Source organism: Ceratosolen solmsi, unplaced genomic scaffold (genome assembly GCF_000503995.2).
Source record: "Ceratosolen solmsi marchali unplaced genomic scaffold, CerSol_1.0 scaffold56, whole genome shotgun sequence".
Lineage (NCBI taxonomy): Eukaryota > Metazoa > Arthropoda > Insecta > Hymenoptera > Agaonidae > Ceratosolen > Ceratosolen solmsi.
Window position 1 is genome coordinate 3,987,547 of NW_011948425.1, and position 23,491 is coordinate 4,011,037.

Consider the following 23,491-nt stretch of genomic DNA (forward strand, 5'->3'; position numbering starts at 1 on the left):
CCCCCCCCACACACACACACACACACACACACACACACACACACACATTCGTTTTCAGTGGCAGTGGGGACGCCCAATCTTTCCAGCATTAGCTATAGTACGCAGATGTCGTAACTTGACAAGCCAACAAAAATACGCACGTCCACGTCTCCTTCCACGCGCTCGGATCGCATCGTTTTCGAATGATTTAGTGGCACGTGTTTCGTCGATCACTGTTTTTCGAGTTCTTGAAAACTCGAATACCCAATTATGCGACAATGCCTTCGCAAAGCAGACCGAAAAATCACGTATTCCTTACTTTATGTGCAAAATAGAGCGAGAATTATTCAACGATATGCAAGTCTTATTTCGCTAGATTCGTCTTTATTGTAATAACTATTTATATATATATATATATATATATATATATATATATAAAGTCAGTCATAATATAGCGAATTCTTAATAGCAAACTATTAAAGCGTAAAGTCAACTCTTGTTCCAATGGCCATAATAAATTGATATACATAATTACGTAAAAATGCATAAGCGCGCGTATATCAATGTGATTTGTTCAAGATGCTTTGTCAATAGCAGCAATTAATCTTTCTCTTAAAATATAATTATTCTTATAGGTGGTGCTGTTTGTATGAGTCAACAATCTTTAATTGATATCCGATTAAATAAAAATGGCTCTGTGGAAGACGGGCGTTGCTATTAAATCCAATATGACGTTGAAAATTAGTCATTTTCAAAATGAATAATACTTTACAAAATGCACAATTTTACTTGTAGATCAAAGCAATATCAAATTACAAACTTTTAAACATAAATAAGAATTTTTCAACAAAACATGTGCTATTTTTCACGTATGCGTTAAAGTAAATAATTTGCATTAACGCGTTATTATAATGGTATGAGGCAATAATGACTAAATAATAGTGGAACATAGTTCTAGTGACAAAAAAAAACAAATTGTGAATTTTATGATTAAGCCCCTTACATTTCTAATGTTTAATACTTATTTTAAAAATAGAATTTTATGCTAACGGCGGTGCACTCGTAATAAACTGATTATCTATTGAACGGTACTTTCGAATACTTAAAGACGAGAATTTGATAATTAAATGGTTGTTTATTAGCTTTAAGAATATTAATTAACAACTAATTCCGAATTTACTTATAGTGGAAACTGTTGGGCTGGGAAAACAATAGTACTTACTTATTTGTAAATATAGTAAGCCATAATTAATAAACATATGAATACACCCAACAGTTTCCATTAAAGAGAACTAAATACTTATATATTGGCAAGTTCTAATCGAGCGACATAATTACACTTAAACATTTACGGGGATATTAAATTCAACTTGTTTATCTACAACTTGAACTTAATTTATTTACACTTATTTGCACAAGCGGATATAGAGTATGAAAAAGAAAAAAATCCATTCACAATCATATTGCAAGCTTAGGGATATTTATTAGCGTCTATTTCTCAACGTAATTACATAAATAATAAATTTTGATAACATACAATTAAATTCATAAAGATTTCGTTCGCCAATTTTTATTAATAATTCATTCATGCGATAGTTTTACCGAAAATAAATTTAAATGAAATTTTGCAATTCAAGGCGATATTCCTTTCTAATCTTATATAAATACGTGACAAATAGAATTCTATAAATTCAAACGCTCATTGTAATTTGTCCATTGACAATATTTACTTGATAATGGTTTAAAAAAAAAGCAAAGAAAAAAAAAGCAACAAATTATCCTACTTATTATCCACTTATAGATTTCCTCGAAAATCACAAAAGCTTATTTCTCTTAAGCCCTCGAGTCCTAAGCCTTCATACACTTCATACATACAAAGTTTATAAAAATTTCTGTGAGAGTATTCCCCGCCGAGTGCGCGAGTGCGCACGCACACACAAAGATGTTAAGTGAGCCTATTGTTAGTACGGGAGTAGAAAGGGTAGAATAGAGGCTTGTCACGAAAATGTCAAACTGCATTTGCATTTGGGAATCGATGATGGGAATTTGAGGTGGGAACGAGGAGGTCCATAGATGTTCCGAACAGAAGCCTGAAAATTCATGAAGCAAGGATTGACGCTAACCCTCGGAACGGGCATAACATGTGGACAGTCACGTGACAGTTAAGACTCTAACCTGGGACAGGTAGTATCTCTCCTCGCGCACCTCATCGTAGTGGTCGCGGACTGGTGCGTACTGCGACGACGGCAGAAGGGAACTCGTGTAATCGGTATCCTCGAGAGCCAGCGGAGGCGGGATCGGGCTCTTGGGTAACACAGGCGTCGTCATGTGCGCGCCCTTCATCCTATGGTCCACCCCCGACAAAACACACACATTCACGGTTAATGAGATATATGAGTGGACGCGCCGCGGGCTGTCGGAAATGAGCATGCGAGGTTATCGGTAGGGGAGGATCGGTGGCATGTAATCGGCTGGAGACGGCTCGATCGTCGAGTGGATGACATTCCGAATCCACGAGTTCGCGCGATAGTCCAGGGACCTCGTGGTTACGAGGCGCAAATAGTGACGAGTAGATCAGCGATTGGGCAAGACATTATTAACGAGCGTTCGGAGGACGAAAGCTTTACGAGCTTAAAACGATCGGCGATGGGCTAGAATGCGTATCGCGGATCTGGACCGGAACCATCATATAAAAACAGCCCATTGATCGGTGTCAAATGGATGTGAATTCGCATTAACGCACAGCGCGTTAACAACAACTCGTTTGGCGTATCTTTTCATTAAAAGATGGGAGCTCGTAATTTATATGATAACACCCGCCGATCTCTTTTACCCCTCTCCCCTATCCCCTCTCCCCTCACCCCGCCCTCAAATGATTATTCTATATATTTAAAAGACTCGACGCGGGTTTAACGCGCGCTTAACGAGGTCTTGCATAAGTAGTCCCCGGAAATGAAACTGGAAATGCGACTGGATCGGCTGTCCTTTTTTGCTAAGGATGTTCCGCACGCGTCTATCACGTAATTCGGCACTATTACAAACTTGGGCATCGTCGGTGCTGAATGATTGCGAATGACTGATGCGTCTGATCTCGGCGTGAATGACTCGGACCTTTCGATGGCCAGCTTTACAAATTCGGAATTTTTCAGGAGATTTTGGGCATCTACATGCCTCAGGTCGCGCACGTCGTATTCGTCGATTTTCTTGATCACGTCACCCTTTTGAAGATCTTCGTTCTCGGACTGCAAAGAAGCAAAGTAAACGAGCAGCGTTACATTATTATTCTTCCGTATCGTCCTCAATGGTGCTTTAATAGTAAATAATTGCTTGGGTATTTCGACAATTGAAAGAAATGTTTAAAATACAGGAATAACTCATTTATGTGTACGGTATTTGGGGAGTGATATTTTGCCCCCCTTCCCTCCCCCTCCCACCCCACGACCGCTCGCCCGCCCGCCCTCCCGCAACACCGTCAAGAATGCAGCATGCGAATGCAGCAAGAAGGGCTGGCAATGCGGATATTTTGTGCTGGTGTGCTTTAAATACGTTTGAGAGGGCGAATTAATGGTCTTCGACTCATAAAGTTACGATTTTTAATGTATTTAAAGTATTTTTTAAATGACATTCCTCGATGCCCTTCGCTTGCACTGTTATAGATTCCAAGTTAAGACTGAATAAGCAGAGAGATAACAAAGAATAAAAGCTTATAAAGTCGTAAATTAAATCTGCATTTCTTATTTAATTATTAACTGACGATAAAGTCACAAGTGGAAAGTATTTTAAGATTTTAAATTACCTTTTAGAAAACTTGTATGCTCATTGAGAATTATTTTGTAAGGCAATCGAACGGTTAACTTTTTAAATTTTGAGTACTGGCAAATCTCGATAATAATTATTATTGCTCCGTAACTACAAATAGCCGTCCTTCGCGAGAGAGAGAGAGAGAGAGAGAGAGAGAGAGATTATTAATTGACCAAAGTATTTGGTGGAAAACAAATAAACTATTTCGTCACAGGCAAGTTATTGAAAAAACTCGAATATTTTGTCTTAATACGTCCAATGATTATCAGGTCAATGATACGATATAAATACTTAATTACCTTGCCTCAATGAAAATTACCAAATACTCATGAATTCGGTTCTCTATATCTAACGCATTTTTTTAATAGTGTAATCAATGAATATTATAAATAAATACTTTTTAAAGGTTATGAATAAAAGCTTATGATGACTGTATTCTTAAGCTCGATAAATGAAATTGTTTATTTCTCAGTCTTCAATGTCTCAATTATTTGCAATTTTCAATAGAATATTTTACGCGTAAAAATTCATTCATTATGCCTTTATTATTCGCGTTGCTTATTTTCACTTTCTTTCTACTTCAACATTCCGTGATAATCCTTTTAAAGACCTTTTTTCCTTTAACCGAACATTAATAAAAATGCGCCGAAAATTCGTAAAGATATTCGGTCGATTTGTTCTACATAATGTTTATTTTCGATAGGAGGCCTTATTTTAAAACGATTTAGAAGCGATTTTACAAATAGATATATTAAGATGCTACGAGCTTACTTTCGACATAATAAAATCGTCGAAAAAGGGAAAATATTAAAACCTTGAGTTTTATATTTTTAACGTGGGACTTGCACGCGACAAAAAACAACTCCGATGGTAAAGCAGGTGATAAAAGCAGCCCATACCACTTTATGCCCAATTTTCCTGGGCATGACGCAAAACTTCAAGCTCTCGCGAACCTTATATATGAATATAAATATACGCTAGTGTCTTTCGAGTGCCCGTGAACTTTTCCCTGCCCAATAGTTAAAAATTAGGGATGTCGTGATTGGGACTCACGCGGGTGACGATCAAGGGCGTGTCGAGATCGGAGCCACCGGCGATGCTGATACCCCAGGGCACCTTCCTGCTCGGCCTCCTCAGTTTCACGGTCAGCGTCTGGCACTTGGTCATCGTGAGGGCGATCCTGGTGTTGCGTCGATACAGGGGTCACTGGGCGATGCGTTAGGATCGGCCTAACTTTGACGAACCTTAGGCGGCAATCACACCCAGCCAACTCTCGGCACTATCTTGCGCCTTGGGCACGCGAGCCGCTCGAAACGCCTCTCTCTCTCTCTCTCTCTCTCTCTCTCTCTCTCTGTCGAAGGAGAGGACGAGCGGGGAGGGGGTGGGGCTGCCACTGTACCCTCTGCGATTTGGCCCCATTTCCTATTGGCATGCTTGTATTGTCTTCTGCTCCTTTTCGCAGCCGACGCCCTACCAGCTCCGCTTTTCTCTCTTTCGCTCTATTCCCATCTTTACCCACCCAATTCCCAAAACCTATCGCACTCGTACGTCACACCGTAGCGCTTAATATCACAAATCATCGGATTTAGCTTTCGTCGGCCTTGCACCAACAACCTCCCTACCACTCGTCTAAATGCATCCTCCTTTAGTTTCTACGTTACACGATAATAATGATAACGACGATGACGAGGAAAATGAGATGGCTATGGTAATAATTCGAACTATTCTCTTTTCGCTTTCCTCCCTCATCCCTATTTTCAATCTTAATAATAACACTAACAATAACAACAGTAATAATAATGCGTATTATTATTATCATCATTTTTAATTTCAAACGTGTAAGTTGTGGCTGTAATGTGTGCTTCGTGCATCAGAAACTTGCTTCCCGTATGAAAAAATGTATACGCTAGAAGAAATTAGAATAGGAGCTTAAAATAAAACGATAGACGATCCTTGTTGTGAATACTCGATCTCAATGGCTTTGGCTTAAAAGACATTTCTTACAATTCGTTCGATCGAACAATCGAATTTTAAATTCAATCATATTGTTTAAACGTATCGTTAATCCTATCGAATTTTACCTACTCTATTATAAAATAAATACATAACGTAGAGATGCAGGAGGAATGGAAATTTATCGAAATTAAATTTCCTTAGACGCAAATGGATGATAAAGGTGATGAGATTCAAGTAATTTAAGACTGAACACGTAATTTTTTTTTATGTTTTTTTTTTTTTTTTTTTTTTTTTTTTTTTTTTTTTTTTTTTTTCAAGTTTTCAGGGGGGGGGGAAGGGGGTTTTTTTTTTTTTTTTTTTTTTACAGACTTGCAGAGTCGTGGATAAGGGTTTGCGCGATGGAGCCAAGTAGGTACTTAAGCCACTGATAATACGGGACGAGACCCATCCATCCAGACGAGTGCATTATATATTTTGCAGCAGGATTGTATGGCGCGTGGATGTAAATATAGAGCGAACGAAGGAGAAAAGAAATAAAAGAAAGAACCAATTGAAGACATTGACTCGGCCTATCTTGCAGCTCTCTCGCTCGCTCGCTCGCTCGATCTGTTATGCATGCACATATTTAGTACCAACTGTTGGGTTAATTTCGTTGGGCGCACCTCGACTTGGAAAATCGAGGAAATAAAGGGAAGGGATGAGGAGGGGTATGGGGGTAGGGTCGCGCCGAGCATGTAATACCCTCGCGCCTCTACTTACGTAGGCTTCGTAATAGTTGCCGATCGAGAATCTCAGCGTCATATTGCCGGTTATCGGACGGCGTTATCGAACCTCGTAGCCGAGCTCCCTCGGGTTCTCCAGCGCTGCGGGCAGGAGATTGTGGGCCGGGGCTGTTGGGAAGTGCCGTCGGGCGCGGGTAGTAGGAACAAAGATCCGATCCGATCGATTCGAAGACTTTTCCTCGTCTCTCGAACCAATAACCCTATGGCCGGGGATCGAGCATCCATTAACGAGCATGTGTGAGTCCAGCAGCAAGTGTGTGCGTGAGACGGAAAGGGACACGACAATTGACGGGCGGCCGGGCCGGGGGTAGAGAAAGAGAGAAAACGGCCGAGGTAAACGGAATGCCGGAGGAAGATGGAGAATGAGGTGGCTTTGCGTGTGAGAGTGAGCTCTGCGTGCAGACGCTCGATTTCGAGACTCGAATTAGCAACCGAACTTCGATCTAGAGCCAATCTGCACGGGTTTTCTTTTTTTGCGCTTCTGCGATGCTGTTGGACAAGGAATTCGATGCATTTGCATGCTGTCACCGAAAGCGCGTCCTCTTCGTCGTCGTCGTCGTCATTGCAATCCATACACGATGATCAAACTTTTTTAAACTAACAGATACAATGATCGAGAATCGTTACTGCACAGTACGCGTTAATGTTTAATCGATTGTGATATTATGCTAGATTTGAGAGAGAAAAAATCCCATAAATTTATAAACTGTCACTTATTTATATTTCGCAAATATCTTGAGGCAATGTTTAATCATAATTCGTTGCCTCAAGAACAACAGAAATATATGATCTGTCATTGACATTTAATGAAAAAAGTCAATGACCTAGAAATAAATTGATATATCGATCCGTCAATGTTTCAAACCTGTGTCCAAGAATTAACATGATGATAAATGACACCTGACAGTATGATCCCTCATTTACACATGTGCATCTATATATATATATATATATATATATATGAGACGCTAAATAAATCTGGTTTTGAGGATTTGTTTATGCGTTTTATAAGCATCTTTCGGGGGTAAGTCCGATTTTACAAAATAAAAAGACCAAACGAATCTCTACGAATAGTCCGTTTTTATTTGTACATGACCGATACGCATTCGTTAGTTTTATACGAATAATTTTATATAAATAAGCTCGGTAGCACGCCTCAAGTGCCTTTTAATGTAATTGATTAAAGAGAAAGAAATAGAAAAAGAAAAAAAAAAGTAATAGAATATAAGAAAATTTTTTATTATTTTCCAGTGGTTAATTTATCTGCGCATCGTTGTGCAAGGTTATCTTCATTATCTCCGTTAAGATCACATAATTCTGTCTACACAACGTCCAATCACATAGCAATAACTCATTAAGCGTATTCTTCGGTAACGGCTCGGCCAATCACCATCCGTCGAATTTCGCTCGTCCCGGCGCCGATTTCGTACAATTTCGCATCCCTCAAGTAGCGACCGGTCGGGTAATCGTTGATGTATCCATTGCCACCTGAAATTATAATTGCCACCTGAAATAATTTATTCCGAGGCCGCGTGTCCTATATTATTAAACGAATGACGTTACCAAGTATTTGTATGGCATCGAGGGCGGCTTTCGTTGCGTTCTCGGCGCTCAACAAAATAGCAGCGGCGCAATCTTTCCTATTCGTGTGGCCTTTGTCGCAGGCCCTCGCCACCGAGTACACGTAACACCTGCTGGAACTTAACCTGCTGTACATGTTGGCTATTTTTCCCTGCACGACGAAATGAACATTAACACCGAGTGACGCGTATGTGGCCTATACGTACTTGTATGAGTTGAAATTCGCCGATGTTTCGACCGAACTGCTTCCGCGTGTGCGCGTACTCGAACGCCACATCGCAGCAGGCCTGCATGATTCTGAAATTTATAGTGAGAATGTAGAGAGGTCTAATGGCAGTCTACTGACAATCTACACTGGCAGCCAATAATATAAATATTGCCAGCAGGCTGTTTTGCCTCATTTTTCATCCCTTCGTCTTGCAGCGATTGCCACTCGAAAGCCCAAAGCCCTTCGCCCATTCAATTGCTTTTAAAGCGTAATGTCTCTTACCCCAGTGGACCAGCGGATAAAACGAGCCTTTCCAAATCCAGCCCGCTGAATAGTACGTAGACACCTCTGTTCTCCTGTCCGAGTACGTTGGCCGCTAAAGCGAGATAGTTACGAGATTGATCGATGCCGTTCGCGGTAGAATTGAGCGTCGAATAAGGGATTGTTGTCGACCTTACCGGGGATCTCGCAGTCCTGGAAAATGAGCTCGCAGGTGTTGGAGCCCCGCATACCGAGCTTGTCGAGCTTCTGCGCCGTGCTGAATCCCTTGGTTCCCCTCTCGACGATGAATGCCGTGATACCGTGCTGCTTCTTCCCGGAGCCCGAATCCGTCCTCGCGTACACGACCAGGACGTCCGCATCCGGCCCATTGGTTATCCAGAACTTGTTGCCGTTAAGGATGTAACGATCGCCTTTTTTATCCGCCCTTAGTTTCATGGAAACAACGTCGGATCCGGCCCCGGGCTCGGACATCGCCAGGGCGCCCACGTGATCGCCATTGCAAAGCTGAGCACCGTAACGTGACGATGAGTTAATTGGTGTGGGACGGGCCGAAGATAACTTAACTTAACACAATAGAGAGGAGCCGTGATTTTTCATTTATATGGGAGTAGATGCGCCGAAACTATTCCTATTACACTTTCCTGAGTGACTGGTAAACGAGGAGATAACTAGGACATGGAAGTTTTTTTTTTTTTTTTTTGAAACAACCAACGATCACCGTCTCCGTGATAAAGTTTATATATAATAGAGCGAAGGTAAAGTTAACGACGACGACGACGACGACGACAACGACGACTTGAACAATTTAATAGAACTTGTACAATTAAAATTAATAATTTCAATTATTATTAAAGTGGACTAATGAAATGAAAAGTCATAATTCTATTGATACTGCGAAGGCTTTATGCATTGTACATTATAAAGATATAAAGCGAAGTGTCCATTACGATTAATCAACGCAATAAGGAAATTTACGCGACGATAAAATATTTGTCATCGACTGATGTATTTATATTTCACAAAACACTAGTTATTAATTTAACAATTTATAAATAGGACATTACTGAGATAAATTTCAAACGTAAATTTTTATTTTGCCAGTGATTTTGCTTTGATTTGCAACGAGTGCACAAAAAAGCATGCGACTCAACCGAACTCTGCTCTAGTCGATAAATTCAAGTGTAATGAATAAAGACTTTCGAAATGCTGTGATTTATTTAAAAGAAAGAGAAAGAAATTAATATTAATTATCCACGACTACTGCAATTTAACTGCAATACTTTATCGATGTTGTAAATTAAACACAAAATTCCACTGTCAAATGATTTACCGACATCCATCTGAGCGACAAGAGACGATGACTCGTGTCACTAATTACGCAAGCCTATTCATTTGTAATTGAAAAACTTTTGAATTATTTTACCGTATTATAAATGAAATATTCAAATACTTTTATCCGTCAATCTGAATAATTTAATTAGTGCAAAATATACACTGCCGATAGATATTTATGTAATATTTTTGTTAAATTTTCCCATTCTTACAATTACATTTCGCTTTTTCTTGACAATCTTACAAAACATTAAGCCTGGTATTCCTCACTTTTTTTTTCTTTTAATTTTTTTTTTTTTTTTTTTTTTTTTTTTTTTGTCTTGTTGTTCACGTAAAGATAAGTTAATAATAAGCTCGTCATACAATTTCCTTTCAAAATACAGCTAATGCGAAATACATCGAGTGCGTGAAATCATCGTGCACACATCTTATGAACAATTTGGCAAATAAGCCGTTCAAGCCCTTGTGCACAAGCATAATAAAAAAATTAAAAAATAAAAAAATAATAGGAAAAACATTATAAGAAGCTCGATAGCCGCTATACAGCCTTTATAAACCGAATGTTTATTACTTGAAATGTAAACGGGCGCGACTCCGCTCTATTATGTTGCCTCTGTTATTTTCACTACAAAAGTCTGGCTTTAATTGTGTCCTTGAGGAGTGACGGTACTTTTGGCAGGTATTTCTGTTTCTGCTCCTCGCTGCCATTCCGATGAATTTGATTGACGCAGAGATTCGAGTGAGCGCCGTAGCTCAGCGCTATCGATCCGGACGCCCGACTCAGTTCTTCCATAATGACGATGTGGTCGAGGTATCCACCAGCGCTTCCTCCATACTCCTCTTTCACGGTTATACCCAGTAGGCCAAGGTTCCCGAGCTCCTTCCAAAACAGCTAAGGAACGAACGCTCTATTAGATATTAACGCATCTCATTTTTCCTCTCACAATGATATATATATATATATATATATATATATATATATATATATATATATATTGCAGTATTGTATGGCGGGATGGTGAACAGGGGCAGGGAGAATGAAGGAAGCGAAGGAAGGATATTTGGTCGCAGTTAGATTGGCCACGTGGCTTTTACATTTAATTGCTTTGCGCAATCAATCAGAATCATGATAGTTAATTTATTTTTAACTAAAGTGTATATTAAGAAAGCTTATTATCGTGCTATTTTCCTTCTTTAATTTATCTTTTATTTTACATTAAATAGATGTTCCGATGAAACATATTGGATTGAAGTTAATGATAAATGAAATTTTTCTCATCGAGATAAAATCCTCTTGTAACTCAGCCTATTCTATCTGAATTTAATTTCTATAATTTCTTAAGCATTTCGCATAAAGTTTTCAAAATTGTGATATATTTTACATTCTTTCCTAGCATCCAGATCATTACTTAGGTTATAAATAAAAATGTGATTTCGTTTATTTAAACGTGAAATTAAAATGGAAGGCAAATTTATAAGTTATAGAGCCAAAAGTATTTATATTATGTTTCGATTTATAATTAATAACGAGTTAACAAAAAATACTAACAAGAAACACTTTTAATCAATATACGTTCTTCTTTTACAATTTGCTAGAACTCTTCTTGAATTTCTTATCGTTCTATTAACACGAAGAAACGTAATTCTTCACATTTTTTGTCTGAATTAAATTCTTAAATACATTATAGATATTATCATTACAATAATATTTTAGAAACGCCTAAGTTTGTTTTATTGCACCGATTCGTTTCCCTGGGCAATTCTTCATAATCTTCATAATTGCAACATACAATTACATATTCCGATTATAATCTACTGAGGTTTTGTGTTATGTAAAAAATTAAAATTACTTTAAGTTAATTGATTTTACATCTTTAATTCTTTAATTTTACATTTTTTTTTTGTTTTTGTTTTTGTTTTTTTTTTTTTGATTTTTGGTTTTTGGTTTCTCAATTAACTAAACTTTTTTTTTGTACGAGAAGTTTTTATGTTTTATTATTCAAGTCCAAGGTTATGTGACCAAACTGAATCTCATAATTTTTGAAAATTTAAATTATATTTTTATCTTGAATACTGTATTGAACGTTCAAAAGTATAATATAATAGTTCAAATCTATTTGAAGATTCAACAATATTTAATTATGCATAGCAATATTTTAAAACAAAAATGTTGACAAAAATATTGGCCTTATTCCAGGAGATATATATTATTTTAAATGTAAAACTTCACAAATTGCATACCAAATACATCCATTATTTAATTTATAAAACACTTGAACTTTAAATCATTAAAATATCTTGATATACATTTGCAGTTTTGTGCATACTGGATCAAGTCCAAATATAAAAAAAATTTCGACATTTATACTAAAATTATCATTTATATCGTCTAGCTTATTAAAAATGACACGTGTACGAAAATATATGTAGGATAAAAAGAAAATACACGTCTTCAGAAATCTATTTTATTCTCTCCTTTTGTAAAATTTTTTATAATACATAAACAAGAGTCAATAGGATTCTAATTAATTATTATATAAATATATAATAGTTATTGATGTAATATTCAATATGAATATATTATAACAAATAAATAAATCAAAAGTAATTAAATTCGTACTAAAAATGTTAAATCTATTTTAAAAAAAAAAATTTGAAAAGATTCCAGTTAATGATACGGAATTTAAAAAGTAACTAATGCCAACTAACAAATGTTTTTTCCTAGTAATAAATTTTTGTTTTTTTTTTTTGTTTGTTTTTTGTTTTTTTGTTTTTTTGTTTTGTATTATTAATAAAGAATAAAAGTTTATTTTTGCCAAAATTTTTGCATGCTTTTGAAATTGTAATAAATTGCGAAATAAGAGCAGCTTCTACCGTGGTACTCGCAATAACTTAATAAATAACTCAAATTTAAAAAATACTTTGATTTATATAAGATCTAAATGTAGTGCGGCTCTGCAGTGACCATAATTCTCAATCTAAATCGTTGAATAAATGTATTGGATATTTTTAAATTCATGTATTATTGAATGAAAAATCAGGATTGATTATAATTTGAAGTTTTTTTTTTGTTTTTTTTTTGTTTTTTTTTTTGTTTTGTTTTTATTCAATGTCAATATGACCGATTGACAAGCCTAATTATAGCTGTTGATTTATATATTTTTGAAAACTTAAATATTTATACAAATATTCAAATTCATGTATATATTTATTGAGATGTGAATTTACAGATAATCCAATAATTATATCATGAAAAATAAATCCAACGTTACTTAATAAAATTCAAGTCTTTGGTCTCTAAATAAGCACTTAAAATACGAATTTAAGTCAATATCTTGTTAGATTGTAAATATTATTAAAATATCAACTGCTGTTTAGTAATTTACAGTATATTTGAATTTTATAATGTTATTTTATTTACTTATTGTTTTGAATGTAGCGATATGACAAAGTTTTTCCTTATGTTATTCATAAAAAAAAAAATATATAGTTTGTAATAATTATTAAGAAACATGTGGTACTTCTTATCGAGGAATGTATAAAAGTAACCGTGAGCAGTCGTATACCTATAAACGAGGAAAGAAAATTTTAAAATCCAACATTTAATTAATTCAAATAGTAGAATGACTGCTCGGTAAAATTGTAAATTATTGCCACACTCGGGAATAAACGAGAAACCGTTATTTTGAATAATTGAAAACTTAAGAATGCTCGAACCTGTTACTCACTCGCACGTGCTCATAATGATCAATGACATGATGATTGATATACTCACTCGGAAATCGTCAAAGTAATTGTTCTTATCGATGTCAGCGGCCTTCGGCGCGAGCTCCTTTTGCGCAAAATTGAAAACCAAGTTTCTCAGCTACAACATAGAGAGACAAGGAAAGATTTGATAGAAGATTTAAATGGGAACGAGTTGGTGTTTGATCGCGTCGTTTTCGCGCTTAAAATATATAATGTCGAGTAAGTTGGGTGCAATGATGAATATCCGAATCGACATTTATAAAATATTGACCTCCTGTTGCTGCTCCGATAGCCCGAAGATGTTCTCGTCGATGGCGTAGTAACGCGATAAGGCTCTCGAAGGCTGGTGCCTCGGCATCCTCGTCCTTGCGAGGCCTTGGCGACGGCCCGAGAGCAGATCCAGGGCCCTGTGGAAGGTGAAACGCCTCATTGTCGATCCTCTCCGGTTTAAGACTGGAGCCACGCTCGGGCAAAACTATTTTTGGCTTAGCACCGATGATATGAGACTTGGGCCGTTACGTGTGTTTACTCACGCATGCGTATACGAAGGAGAGCGATGTGTTGAGCTCGACTAAGCTTCAACGTTACTGAACTTTGTCTTATCAAATCAAGGTCTAATTTTGAGTGGAAGGGGCCTCGCACGCTTAAGCGAGCTGTTATCAAATGTGCGTTATTCTAGATTTCTTCGATGTCTCTGATTGAAGTTCAATGAATGTTATTCACGTCGTTGACTCGACGATAATACTACTTTAAATCATTATTAATTATTCTTATGCAACACGTGCATCTCGTTAAGCGATTGCTTGCTTGCTAATCCCTGAATTTAATTATTAGACTGATAATTCCTCTGTTAATTAGTTTTTTTTTTGTTTTGTTTTGTTTTTGTTTTGTTTTTGAAAGGTAGGAAAATCATCATCATCATTACTTGAATGCATTGACAATTATCGATTGCGATATAAAAATGATTGAAGATTCGTTGTAGAGTTCTTTCGCAATTTAAGGTAGAAAAAATTTTTGACAAATTTTCTATATTCGTCTCTTTTAAATGTTACTAAATAAACGTTATAAAAAAATTAACGTTATAAAAAAATAAACGTTAAATAAAAATAAACGTTACTATTATCAAGTGAACAAAGTTACAAAAATTCGCATAGGAATCGAATTCGTTTAATGAGATAAAAAGTCATGATGAAACTTTTATTGCTGATATTATTAGAGAATTATAATTACTTTTAAACATCATCTCAATAAATCTTAAGCTATTTTATGCTGATAATTTCAGTGCAAATGCACATTTGCTACTTCGGCTTATTAAGAAATCCGCCGATAAAGTCATTTGCACATACCGTAACAGGATTGCACAACGGCTTTTCCAACATTAATTAAATTAAATTGCAATTTACTTCCGTATAGTTGATAATTAAAATAATGTTTATTAAATAAGTTGTAATGCAACGGCGTAGATAGAAAGTGGCAATGTGCCCAACAACAAAATCATAAATCAGCTCGTGACTTTCACTTTCACTATAATCTTCTATTATTTATGTTTTTGCGCGGTGTGCTAATTATAATTAATACCAGATCTATATACGTGAAATTCCATTAACTCAATTGAATTTGAATGCCTAAACGATAAATAAAGGATAAATTATATTTCATTCGTTTTCATCGCGTCATTTTTATCCAATTTTAATTAATCAAAATACCATTTGACACACAACCTTCGTTTAAGACATTTCAAATATTTAAAGAACAATATTCGTTCATTATCTAAGGTAGATTACGAAATTTTATTAAAATAATGTGCGTGGTACGCATTAAATTAAATTTTATTACACATTTCAAATGCAAAATTTATATGATATTTGCAGCCGGAAATTCGTCCATTTATTCGCTAATATACTCTATTATAAGTTTATTTATAATTTTAAATTATTTTTGAATTTAATATTAACCTATTTGTTAACAGATACATTATACTGAGCTGATGCACTACAAACAAAAATATTTTCTAAATAACTCTAATAATAAAGTAATTAGAAATAGAATCACTCTTTATAAAATAATGTTATAACTTCATATGCAATTAATTCAATAGTTTAAATATGGGAGGGTGGGGGAGGGGTGTGTGTGTGTGTGGAAATGTAATTATAAGCGTAAAAATAGTAACAATAAAAATAACACTAAACAAACTGTATAACAAAGTATTTATAAAATTACTTAACCAGAGTATAAAACGCAGATTCGTCAAAAATAAAAATAATAACATTGCAAATATTTGCCAAAAAAGTATGTACAAAAATGTTAGAAAGGAAACTAGGGAAGCTGATAAAATTCTTAATACATTGGTATGAAAGATTTTGTATTTCAATTTAATATTGAACGGATATTAAATTAATTACATACATTGAAAAATATAAAATGAAAAAATAGCTTGGACATTTTCGGTATAAATAAATATATAATATTAATTTTAAATCAAACGAAATAGACTATAATTATAAAGTATTGTATCAATGAAAATATCCTATGATAATATGTATAGGAATCTTTTGTGTTTGCCAAATAGAGAAGGGAAAGTAGCCTAAATATCAATGTATCTGGAAATTACAGTTTCTTTGAAAAATGTTTGTAACGCTTTAAATAACTTAATAAATCGATTATATTTCTTACTATTAAAAATAATCTATGGAATTTTTCATTTTTGGAACTTTATAACAACCGTGAATTATATATACAGTTATATTAAATGTATGAATCAATTAATCATAATAATAACAACAACAGTAACAACAACAACAACAACAACAACAACAACAACAACAACAACAACAATAATAATAGAATCATCGCTTACCTTTTCAATCATATAATTACGTCGACGTAATTTTAACTGCGATGGGAAAATCCTTTTTAAATTACTTTTTAAAATAATCTATCGGTGGATAGTGGATTGATTGCTTTTGAAAAAAAAAAAAAAAACAAACATCGAATTACATGCATTTATTTTCGACTTACTTGGTACCTTACATCTTGGAGCTTAACGTGTTATTTCGTGCATTAAATAATATTTTGTCATCGTAAAAAAACAATATTCAAATTTGCTCCAGAATGTCGAAAGTACAAACTATTCTTTAATGTCTGCCCGTGACTATTATTTTTATACACCTTCATTACCTTCATTTAACCAATTTACATGTATTTAAATTTAAAGTTGAATGAGGAAAAGAGTTATGGGAATATGATTATATCTAGATAGCAAGAGTGTATTTACAATTATGTATTTCGAATTAAGTGACAGAGAGATTTTCGTCGAAACGGAAAGCCGCGAGAGGCGTCGAGTCGTTGATGTCTAATTCCTACGATTACATATGGGAGGATCATGTATCATATTAATGATACGTGTGTTTATATATTTGTTTTAAAATATCTATGAAAAGATTTGAAATGTGACATTGTGAAAAAATTAGCAATCAAGATGGGTTCACATAAAAATTTCGATAGCATGTGTACTTTTAAGGTAGATGGTAAAAAATATAATAGAGTTGTACAACACATACAGGTTAGTTGAGGTTATAATTTTTAACAGTAATATAAATTTTATTACAATGTTTATTAAAATTTTGTAACATTTTGTCTTAGAATAAATGGAAACTTGTTCCAGCCTTTTTAAAGGGAAAGGGTCTTGTGAAGCAACATATTGATTCGTTTAATTATTTTGTTAATGTTGAAATTAAGAAAATCGTTAAAGCCAATGAGAAGGTTCTTAGTGACGCTGATCCATTGTTTTATGTGAAGTAAGAATAATAATTTTAATGCTATAAAGTAAGATTTCTTTGATGTAATGTTTAATGTGAAAAACCTCTCATTTAGATATTTGAATGTATCGATTGGAACTCCTGATATAGAGGAAGGTTTTAGCGTGTCGCGCCCTACTACTCCTCACGAATGTAGATTAAGGGACTTAAATTATTCTGCTCCGATTACAGTTGATATCGAATACATGCGTGGTCATCAGCCCATTATTAGAAATAATTTATTAATTGGCAGGTAACGCTAATGGAAGTTGATTTTTCACTTCTAAAGTAAATCAAAATGATGCTATTATATGCTTTTAGAATGCCAATAATGCTGAGGAGCTCGAATTGTGTATTGTCGGAGAAGTCAAATTTTGAATTAGCAAAGATGAACGAGTGTCCTCATGATCCTGGTGGTTATTTTATTATCAATGGACAAGAAAAAGTTATTTTAATACAAGAACAAATGCTAAGGAATAGAATTATATTAGAAGAAGATAGTAAAAATTGTATTATATCGTCGTGTAATAGTGCAACTCAAGAGAGGAAAACAAAAACAAATGTTATTGGCAGAACGGGAAAATATTATTTGCGTCATAATATATTTCAAGATGTAAGCAATAATCAATATTGGATTTATTATGAACGCTATTGCATTTGTAAATGGATTTTGTATTTATAATTTTATAGGATATACCAGTAATTGTGATATTCAAGGCGATGGGCATTGTATGCGATCAAGAAATTGTACAGCTTATTGGTACGGAGGAAAATTTCATGAAAAAAATTGGATGTAGTCTCGAGGAATGTCACGCGCTCAATATTTTTGCACAAAACCAGGCCTTAAAGTAGGAATTACTTATGCTCGTTAAATAATTATTGTATTATGTAAATAGGAAGCATGTTTTAATGTGATAATTTAGGTATTTAGGAAACAAGAGAAAACAAAAACGCTTTACAGTTGTGAAATCTAGTATCACAGACGAAATGAAAGATGTTTTAGCGTCAAATATCTTGAATCATGTTCCTGTGAGTGTTTTTAAAAAGTATTTACAATTAATTGGTATCCACATGTACATTATTAAGAAATGAATTTTCGATAGGTAATTGATTTTAATTTTAAATTAAAAGCTACATATCTTGCATTAATGATACGTAAGGTAATGATTGCCGAAACGGATGGGAAATTACTGGACGATCGAGATTACTATGGTAATAAGCGATTAGAATTAGCCGGTTCGCTATTATCATTAATGTTCGAAGATCTCTTTAAGCGCTTTAATTGGGAAGTAAGTAGTCTGATATTTATAATGGATAATAAAATCAATAAAGAGTACAACTTAAAATACATATTTCTGCAATAATAGTTGAAGCAAATAGCGGACAAGAATATACCGAAGATTAAAGCTGCTCAGTTTGATATCGTTAAGCATATGAGACACGATTTGATTACGAATGGATTGGCATGTGCAATATCATCCGTAAGTAACATTTGTTTGAATTATTACCATAAGTTTATCATAAGAGAGTTTTTGTTCGTCAAACTAGGGAAATTGGACAATTAAGAGATTTAAAATGGAAAGGCACGGCGTAACACAAGTACTCTCTCGCCTATCGTACATTTCTGCTTTGGGAATGATGACACGAGTGAATTCACAATTCGAAAAGACTCGTAAAGTATCGGGACCACGATCTTTGCAACCTTCCCAATGGGGAATGCTCTGTCCCAGCGATACTCCAGAAGGAGAGGTTAAAGCATACTTATTATTACTATCTGCTCGAATCGAGACAATGTTTCATAACTGTTTATTAATTGATGATTTTTACTTCTAACAGGGATGTGGCCTTGTAAAAAATTTAGCTTTAATGACTCATATTACGACAGAAATAGACGAAGAGCCAATAATGCGATTAGCCTTCAATCTTGGTGTGGAAAACGTAAATATTTTAGGTGGCGAGGAAATTAATAATAAAAATGTTTATATGGTCTTCTTAAATGGCAACATATTGGGTATTGTAAAGAATTGCTATAGATTAGTAACGGTTTTTCGTCTACTTAGAAGAAAAGGCTTGGTAAATCAATTTGTATCGATATATCCTCAACATCAGCATAGGTATTACATTATTATTTCACATATTTTTACATGCTCGCTTCACTTTGAATGCACAAGGTACGATTTATTGTAGATGCGTGCAAATTAGTTCAGATGGTGGTAGATTGTGCAGGCCATACATTATTGTCGAACTTTGTCAGCCTTTAGTTAAGGCGGAACATATAAAACTATTGGAACAAGGAGTCAGAAGTTTTGAAGATTTCTTACACGACGGTATAATATCCAATCCCCACTGACATACGTCTTATGTCCACGTATATACGTAATAATTGTTTGTTTATGTGCTTATACAGGATTGATAGAATACTTAGATGTGAACGAGGAAAACGATAGTTTCATAGCCTTCGATGAATCTCGGATAAAAGAAGGCATAACTCATCTGGAAATCGAACCCTTTACATTATTGGGTGTTTGCGCGGGCCTCGTACCTTATCCTCATCATAATCAAAGCCCTAGAAATACTTATCAGTGCGCTATGGGTAAGCAAGCGATGGGCACCATCGCCTACAATCAACGAAATCGAATCGACACTCTAATGTACAATTTGGTATATCCTCATGCTCCGATGGTGAAAACCAAAACGATTGAATTAATAAATTTCGATAAGCTTCCTGCTGGTCAGAATGCAATTGTAGCTGTTATGTCCTACAGTGGCTATGATATCGAAGATGCATTGATAATAAATAAAGCTTCGATAGACAGAGGATACGGCAGGTGTCTAGTGTATAGGAATGTAAAGTGTACATTAAAAAAATATGCTAATCAAACTAGTGATAAAATCATGGGTCCCCTTATAGACACTGTAACGAAGAAGCCAGTGTTGAAGCATGACATTATTGATAATGATGGTATCGTGGCACCTGGCGAGATGGTTGAAAATAAAAAAGTCATGGTTAACAAATCAACTCCATCTATGAATATAGGCCCCGTTAATGCGGGAAGTCAAGGACAAACGGAGTATAAGGAAGTCGCGGTGACGTATAAAAATACCGTGCCCGCGTACATTGAAAAAGTTATGATTTCTAGCAATGCCGAGGATGCGTATTTAATAAAACTTTTGTTACGTCAAACGAGGAGACCAGAAATTGGTGATAAATTTAGTAGTCGTCACGGTCAAAAGGGAGTTACAGGTAGATTGTAATATATAACCTGCATTTTATCGCTTTTCATGTAATAGCACTTAATGATGATTAAATTTAGGTTTAATCGTCGAGCAAGAAGACATGCCGTTTAATGATTCTGGAATTTGTCCCGATATGATTATGAATCCTCATGGTTTTCCGTCTCGTATGACCGTTGGTAAATTAATTGAGCTACTTGCTGGGAAAGCTGGCGTATTGAAAGGAAAATTTCATTATGGAACTGGTACGTTTACAATGTGTAATGTGTAACATTATTGAGAGATGAGAAAATTAAGAAGAAAAACATCCTTAAAAACCGAGCGTAATTTCATAAACGTATAAATATTTCAATCCGTAGCCTTTGGAGGATCGAGAGTAGAAGATGTTTGCGAAGAATTACAAAGTCAAGGATACAACTATTTAGGAAAGGATATGTTTTATTCGGGTTTAACGGGAGAGCCATTGCAAGCTTACATTTATTCAGGACCGGTGAGCTAAATCTAAATGAAATACTACAAAATACCATTCGACTTATAATGACAGAATATTATATAATATTATTATAATGATTAATATTTGTCCTAATCGTTATTATTCAGGTTTACTATCAGAAGCTCAAACACATGGTTCAAGACAAAATGCACGCTCGTGCACGTGGTCCAAGAGCAGTCTTAACGAGACAGCCTACCGAGGGCAGATCAAAAGATGGTGGCCTGAGGCTGGGAGAAATGGAAAGAGACTGCCTAATTGGATACGGAGCGAGTATGATGCTTATTGAAAGATTAATGTTATCGAGTGACGCCTTCGACGTGGACATATGCAACAAATGTGGCCTAATGGCTTACAGTGGCTACTGTCACAGCTGTCGATCCAGTGCACGAGTTTCTACAATCACCATGCCATATGCCTGTAAACTGTTGTTCCAAGAATTGCAGTCCATGAACATTGTCCCAAGATTAACCCTTAAAAATTACTGTGACTAAGCCGTCCGTCGATCAATAAATTTTGTTTGCTGCCAATAAATTAAATAAATGCTCCGACAATTCCGTATATATTTGCGCGCAGGAGAGACCAGTGATTAATTGCCTAGATCGATCGAGAGCCAGCAAATAATCATGTAATCGATCATAAGTTTAATCTAACCCTAGCCAATGTAATTGCTATGTAATAAATATAATTTTTTTTTTTTTTGCTAAAAAAAAAAATACCAAGTCCCACTAATTTCTCACCACCGCAATGTCGTAGTCAATGCATAAATCGTGGCTTAGCTACTCGAATTTCTCGGTGGCTCGTACGCTCCGCGAATTTAAATTTCGAAAGCAATTAACGAGACAAAGGGAATCAGGAAACGAACTGCTAGACCGCAACCCCCGTAAAATTTGCGCCCGGGAAACGCATGGAATTGCTTTCGAATGGGGATTTGGGAGTCGAGAAAGTCGCGTCCTCTCCGGTCCGCTCGAGTCTTAATTTTAGCAAATCATGTAAAACGTCGATTAATTTTTTCCTTTTGTTGGGCAAAGGAGCTCCTTCGGGATTTTGTCGAAGCTATCGGAGTGACGGAGCCGCCACGATAAAACGCGCGGGGAAATAACGAGATTGCCCGACGTAATTTACTTTGCGTCGGTTCCTCGGTCGATTCCAAATTTACGGCGCAAGCGATCGTCGTTCGACCGTGTTTTTCCAAAATCCCGGGGACGCGAGTGCTAGCACAGGAGAGCTAAACTTCCAGCGATGAGCTCCAATAACTCCCAGCCGCTTTTTGCGTGCTCCAGATGCTTTTCGAGGCATCCCTTCGAGGAGCTGTCGTCCGGACAACAACTGTGCAAGGTTAGAAAATCAGCAGTTTCACTTTCGCCGAAGCATTAACCTATTTTCAAGGTTACAACAATAACGACCGCACATTATATATATATATATATATTTAATTTAACCTTCCCAAGGAGAATGAACGATAAAACGAATTCGAATACTCGTTTTATGCATTATACGAGTGATAAGAATGATATTTTAGTTTGATTTTTAGAAAGCAATCGTTTCATTAGGCTCAAATATAATCCTATGCAATCATTTATTTATTGTTGAATCACGAAACTTTATCGATGTATTTTGTATTTATATTTACGTACACATTATTTCTATGTCTCTGTATTATTTATCACTCTATGCCTGTATACCATAAAGTTATTTTTAATTGTACAATTGTTTATTATAGTTGTTAAGTCAATAATAGACTTGGCATAAAAAGCTGTATAATTTATTATACATAAATTCGAAATCTCTTCAAAAAATTAAATTATTTATTCAGGAATGCAGAGGAACTTTTCCTGTGGTCAAGTGTACATACTGTAGGTCAGAATTTCAACAAACTATGTAAGTATCGATTAATATTATCGAGTATCGTATTAAATAAGGTATAGTGACTGTAAGTTCTTAAGTTACGTATTATTACAGGAAAGGTAATACAAGTACAATATGCAAAAAATGTGAACAAAACGTTAAAGCATATGGAAAACCATCGGCTTGCGAGTACTGCAATACAATTGCTGCCTTCATCGGAAGCAAATGTCAAAGATGTACAAATTCTGAAAAACGTTATGGTCCACCAGTTACGTGTGAACAATGCAAGCAAAAATGTGCCTTTGACAGACACGATGAAGATAAAAAAGTATTTAAAATTTATTCTCGTTTAACAAGATCGCTTTTCAATTCATGTTAACTTTTCTTTATTTTATTTTTGTTTTTCTTTTATCCCTCCCCCCCCCCCCCCCCCCCCCCCCCCCCCCCCCCCCCC

At 35.3% G+C, this 23,491-nt stretch overlaps 4 protein-coding genes across 11 annotated transcripts in view; 2 read left to right on the top strand and 2 right to left on the bottom strand.

Moving 5' to 3' along the window:
- Positions 1-6,652, bottom strand: part of Zasp66 (PDZ_signaling and DUF4749 domain-containing protein Zasp66) — an 18,437-nt gene extending 11,785 nt beyond the window's left edge. For 4 of the 8 annotated variants that reach the window (XM_011500371.1, XM_011500370.1, XM_011500374.1 and 1 more), the window contains exons 1-3: positions 4,834-5,057; positions 3,022-3,221; positions 2,155-2,323 (exon numbers count right to left, since the gene is read on the bottom strand). In XM_011500371.1, the coding sequence (XP_011498673.1) occupies positions 2,155-2,323; positions 3,022-3,221; positions 4,834-4,947 (483 nt within the window). In that variant the 5' untranslated portion in view covers positions 4,948-5,057. Of the gene's footprint in view, positions 1-2,154; positions 2,324-3,021; positions 3,222-4,833; positions 5,058-6,495 lie in introns of those variants that run through there. The other 4 variants (XM_011500373.1, XM_011500375.1, XM_011500372.1 and 1 more) reach the window with 4 other exon arrangements.
- A 1,205-nt stretch (positions 6,653-7,857) lies between these two features.
- LOC105362857 (isovaleryl-CoA dehydrogenase, mitochondrial) lies at positions 7,858-14,481 on the bottom strand. Its single transcript, XM_011500379.1, has 8 exons — positions 13,940-14,481; positions 13,697-13,786; positions 10,592-10,813; positions 8,766-9,093; positions 8,590-8,683; positions 8,306-8,396; positions 8,082-8,250; positions 7,858-8,006 (listed from the first exon to the last, which is right to left on the bottom strand). The coding sequence occupies exons 1-8, from the start codon at positions 14,096-14,098 to the stop codon at positions 7,873-7,875; spliced, it is 1,287 nt and encodes a 428-aa protein (XP_011498681.1). The 5' UTR covers positions 14,099-14,481; the 3' UTR covers positions 7,858-7,872.
- A 2,517-nt stretch (positions 14,482-16,998) lies between these two features.
- RpIII128 (RNA polymerase III subunit RpIII128) lies at positions 16,999-21,870 on the top strand. Its single transcript, XM_011500383.1, has 15 exons — positions 16,999-17,230; positions 17,311-17,465; positions 17,542-17,718; positions 17,787-18,078; positions 18,156-18,313; positions 18,389-18,494; positions 18,569-18,754; positions 18,833-18,946; positions 19,014-19,214; positions 19,302-19,579; positions 19,653-19,792; positions 19,873-20,709; positions 20,780-20,944; positions 21,059-21,189; positions 21,300-21,870. The coding sequence occupies exons 1-15, from the start codon at positions 17,147-17,149 to the stop codon at positions 21,681-21,683; spliced, it is 3,408 nt and encodes a 1,135-aa protein (XP_011498685.1). The 5' UTR covers positions 16,999-17,146; the 3' UTR covers positions 21,684-21,870.
- Positions 21,871-22,090: 220 nt separating this feature from the next.
- LOC105362859 (protein FAM76A) overlaps positions 22,091-23,491 on the top strand; it is a 2,701-nt gene continuing 1,300 nt past the window's right edge. Inside the window, exons 1-3 of the mRNA XM_011500381.1 lie at positions 22,091-22,527; positions 23,006-23,070; positions 23,152-23,365. Coding sequence (XP_011498683.1) covers positions 22,432-22,527; positions 23,006-23,070; positions 23,152-23,365 — 375 coding nt within the window. The 5' untranslated portion in view covers positions 22,091-22,431. The remainder of the gene's footprint in view (positions 22,528-23,005; positions 23,071-23,151; positions 23,366-23,491) is intronic.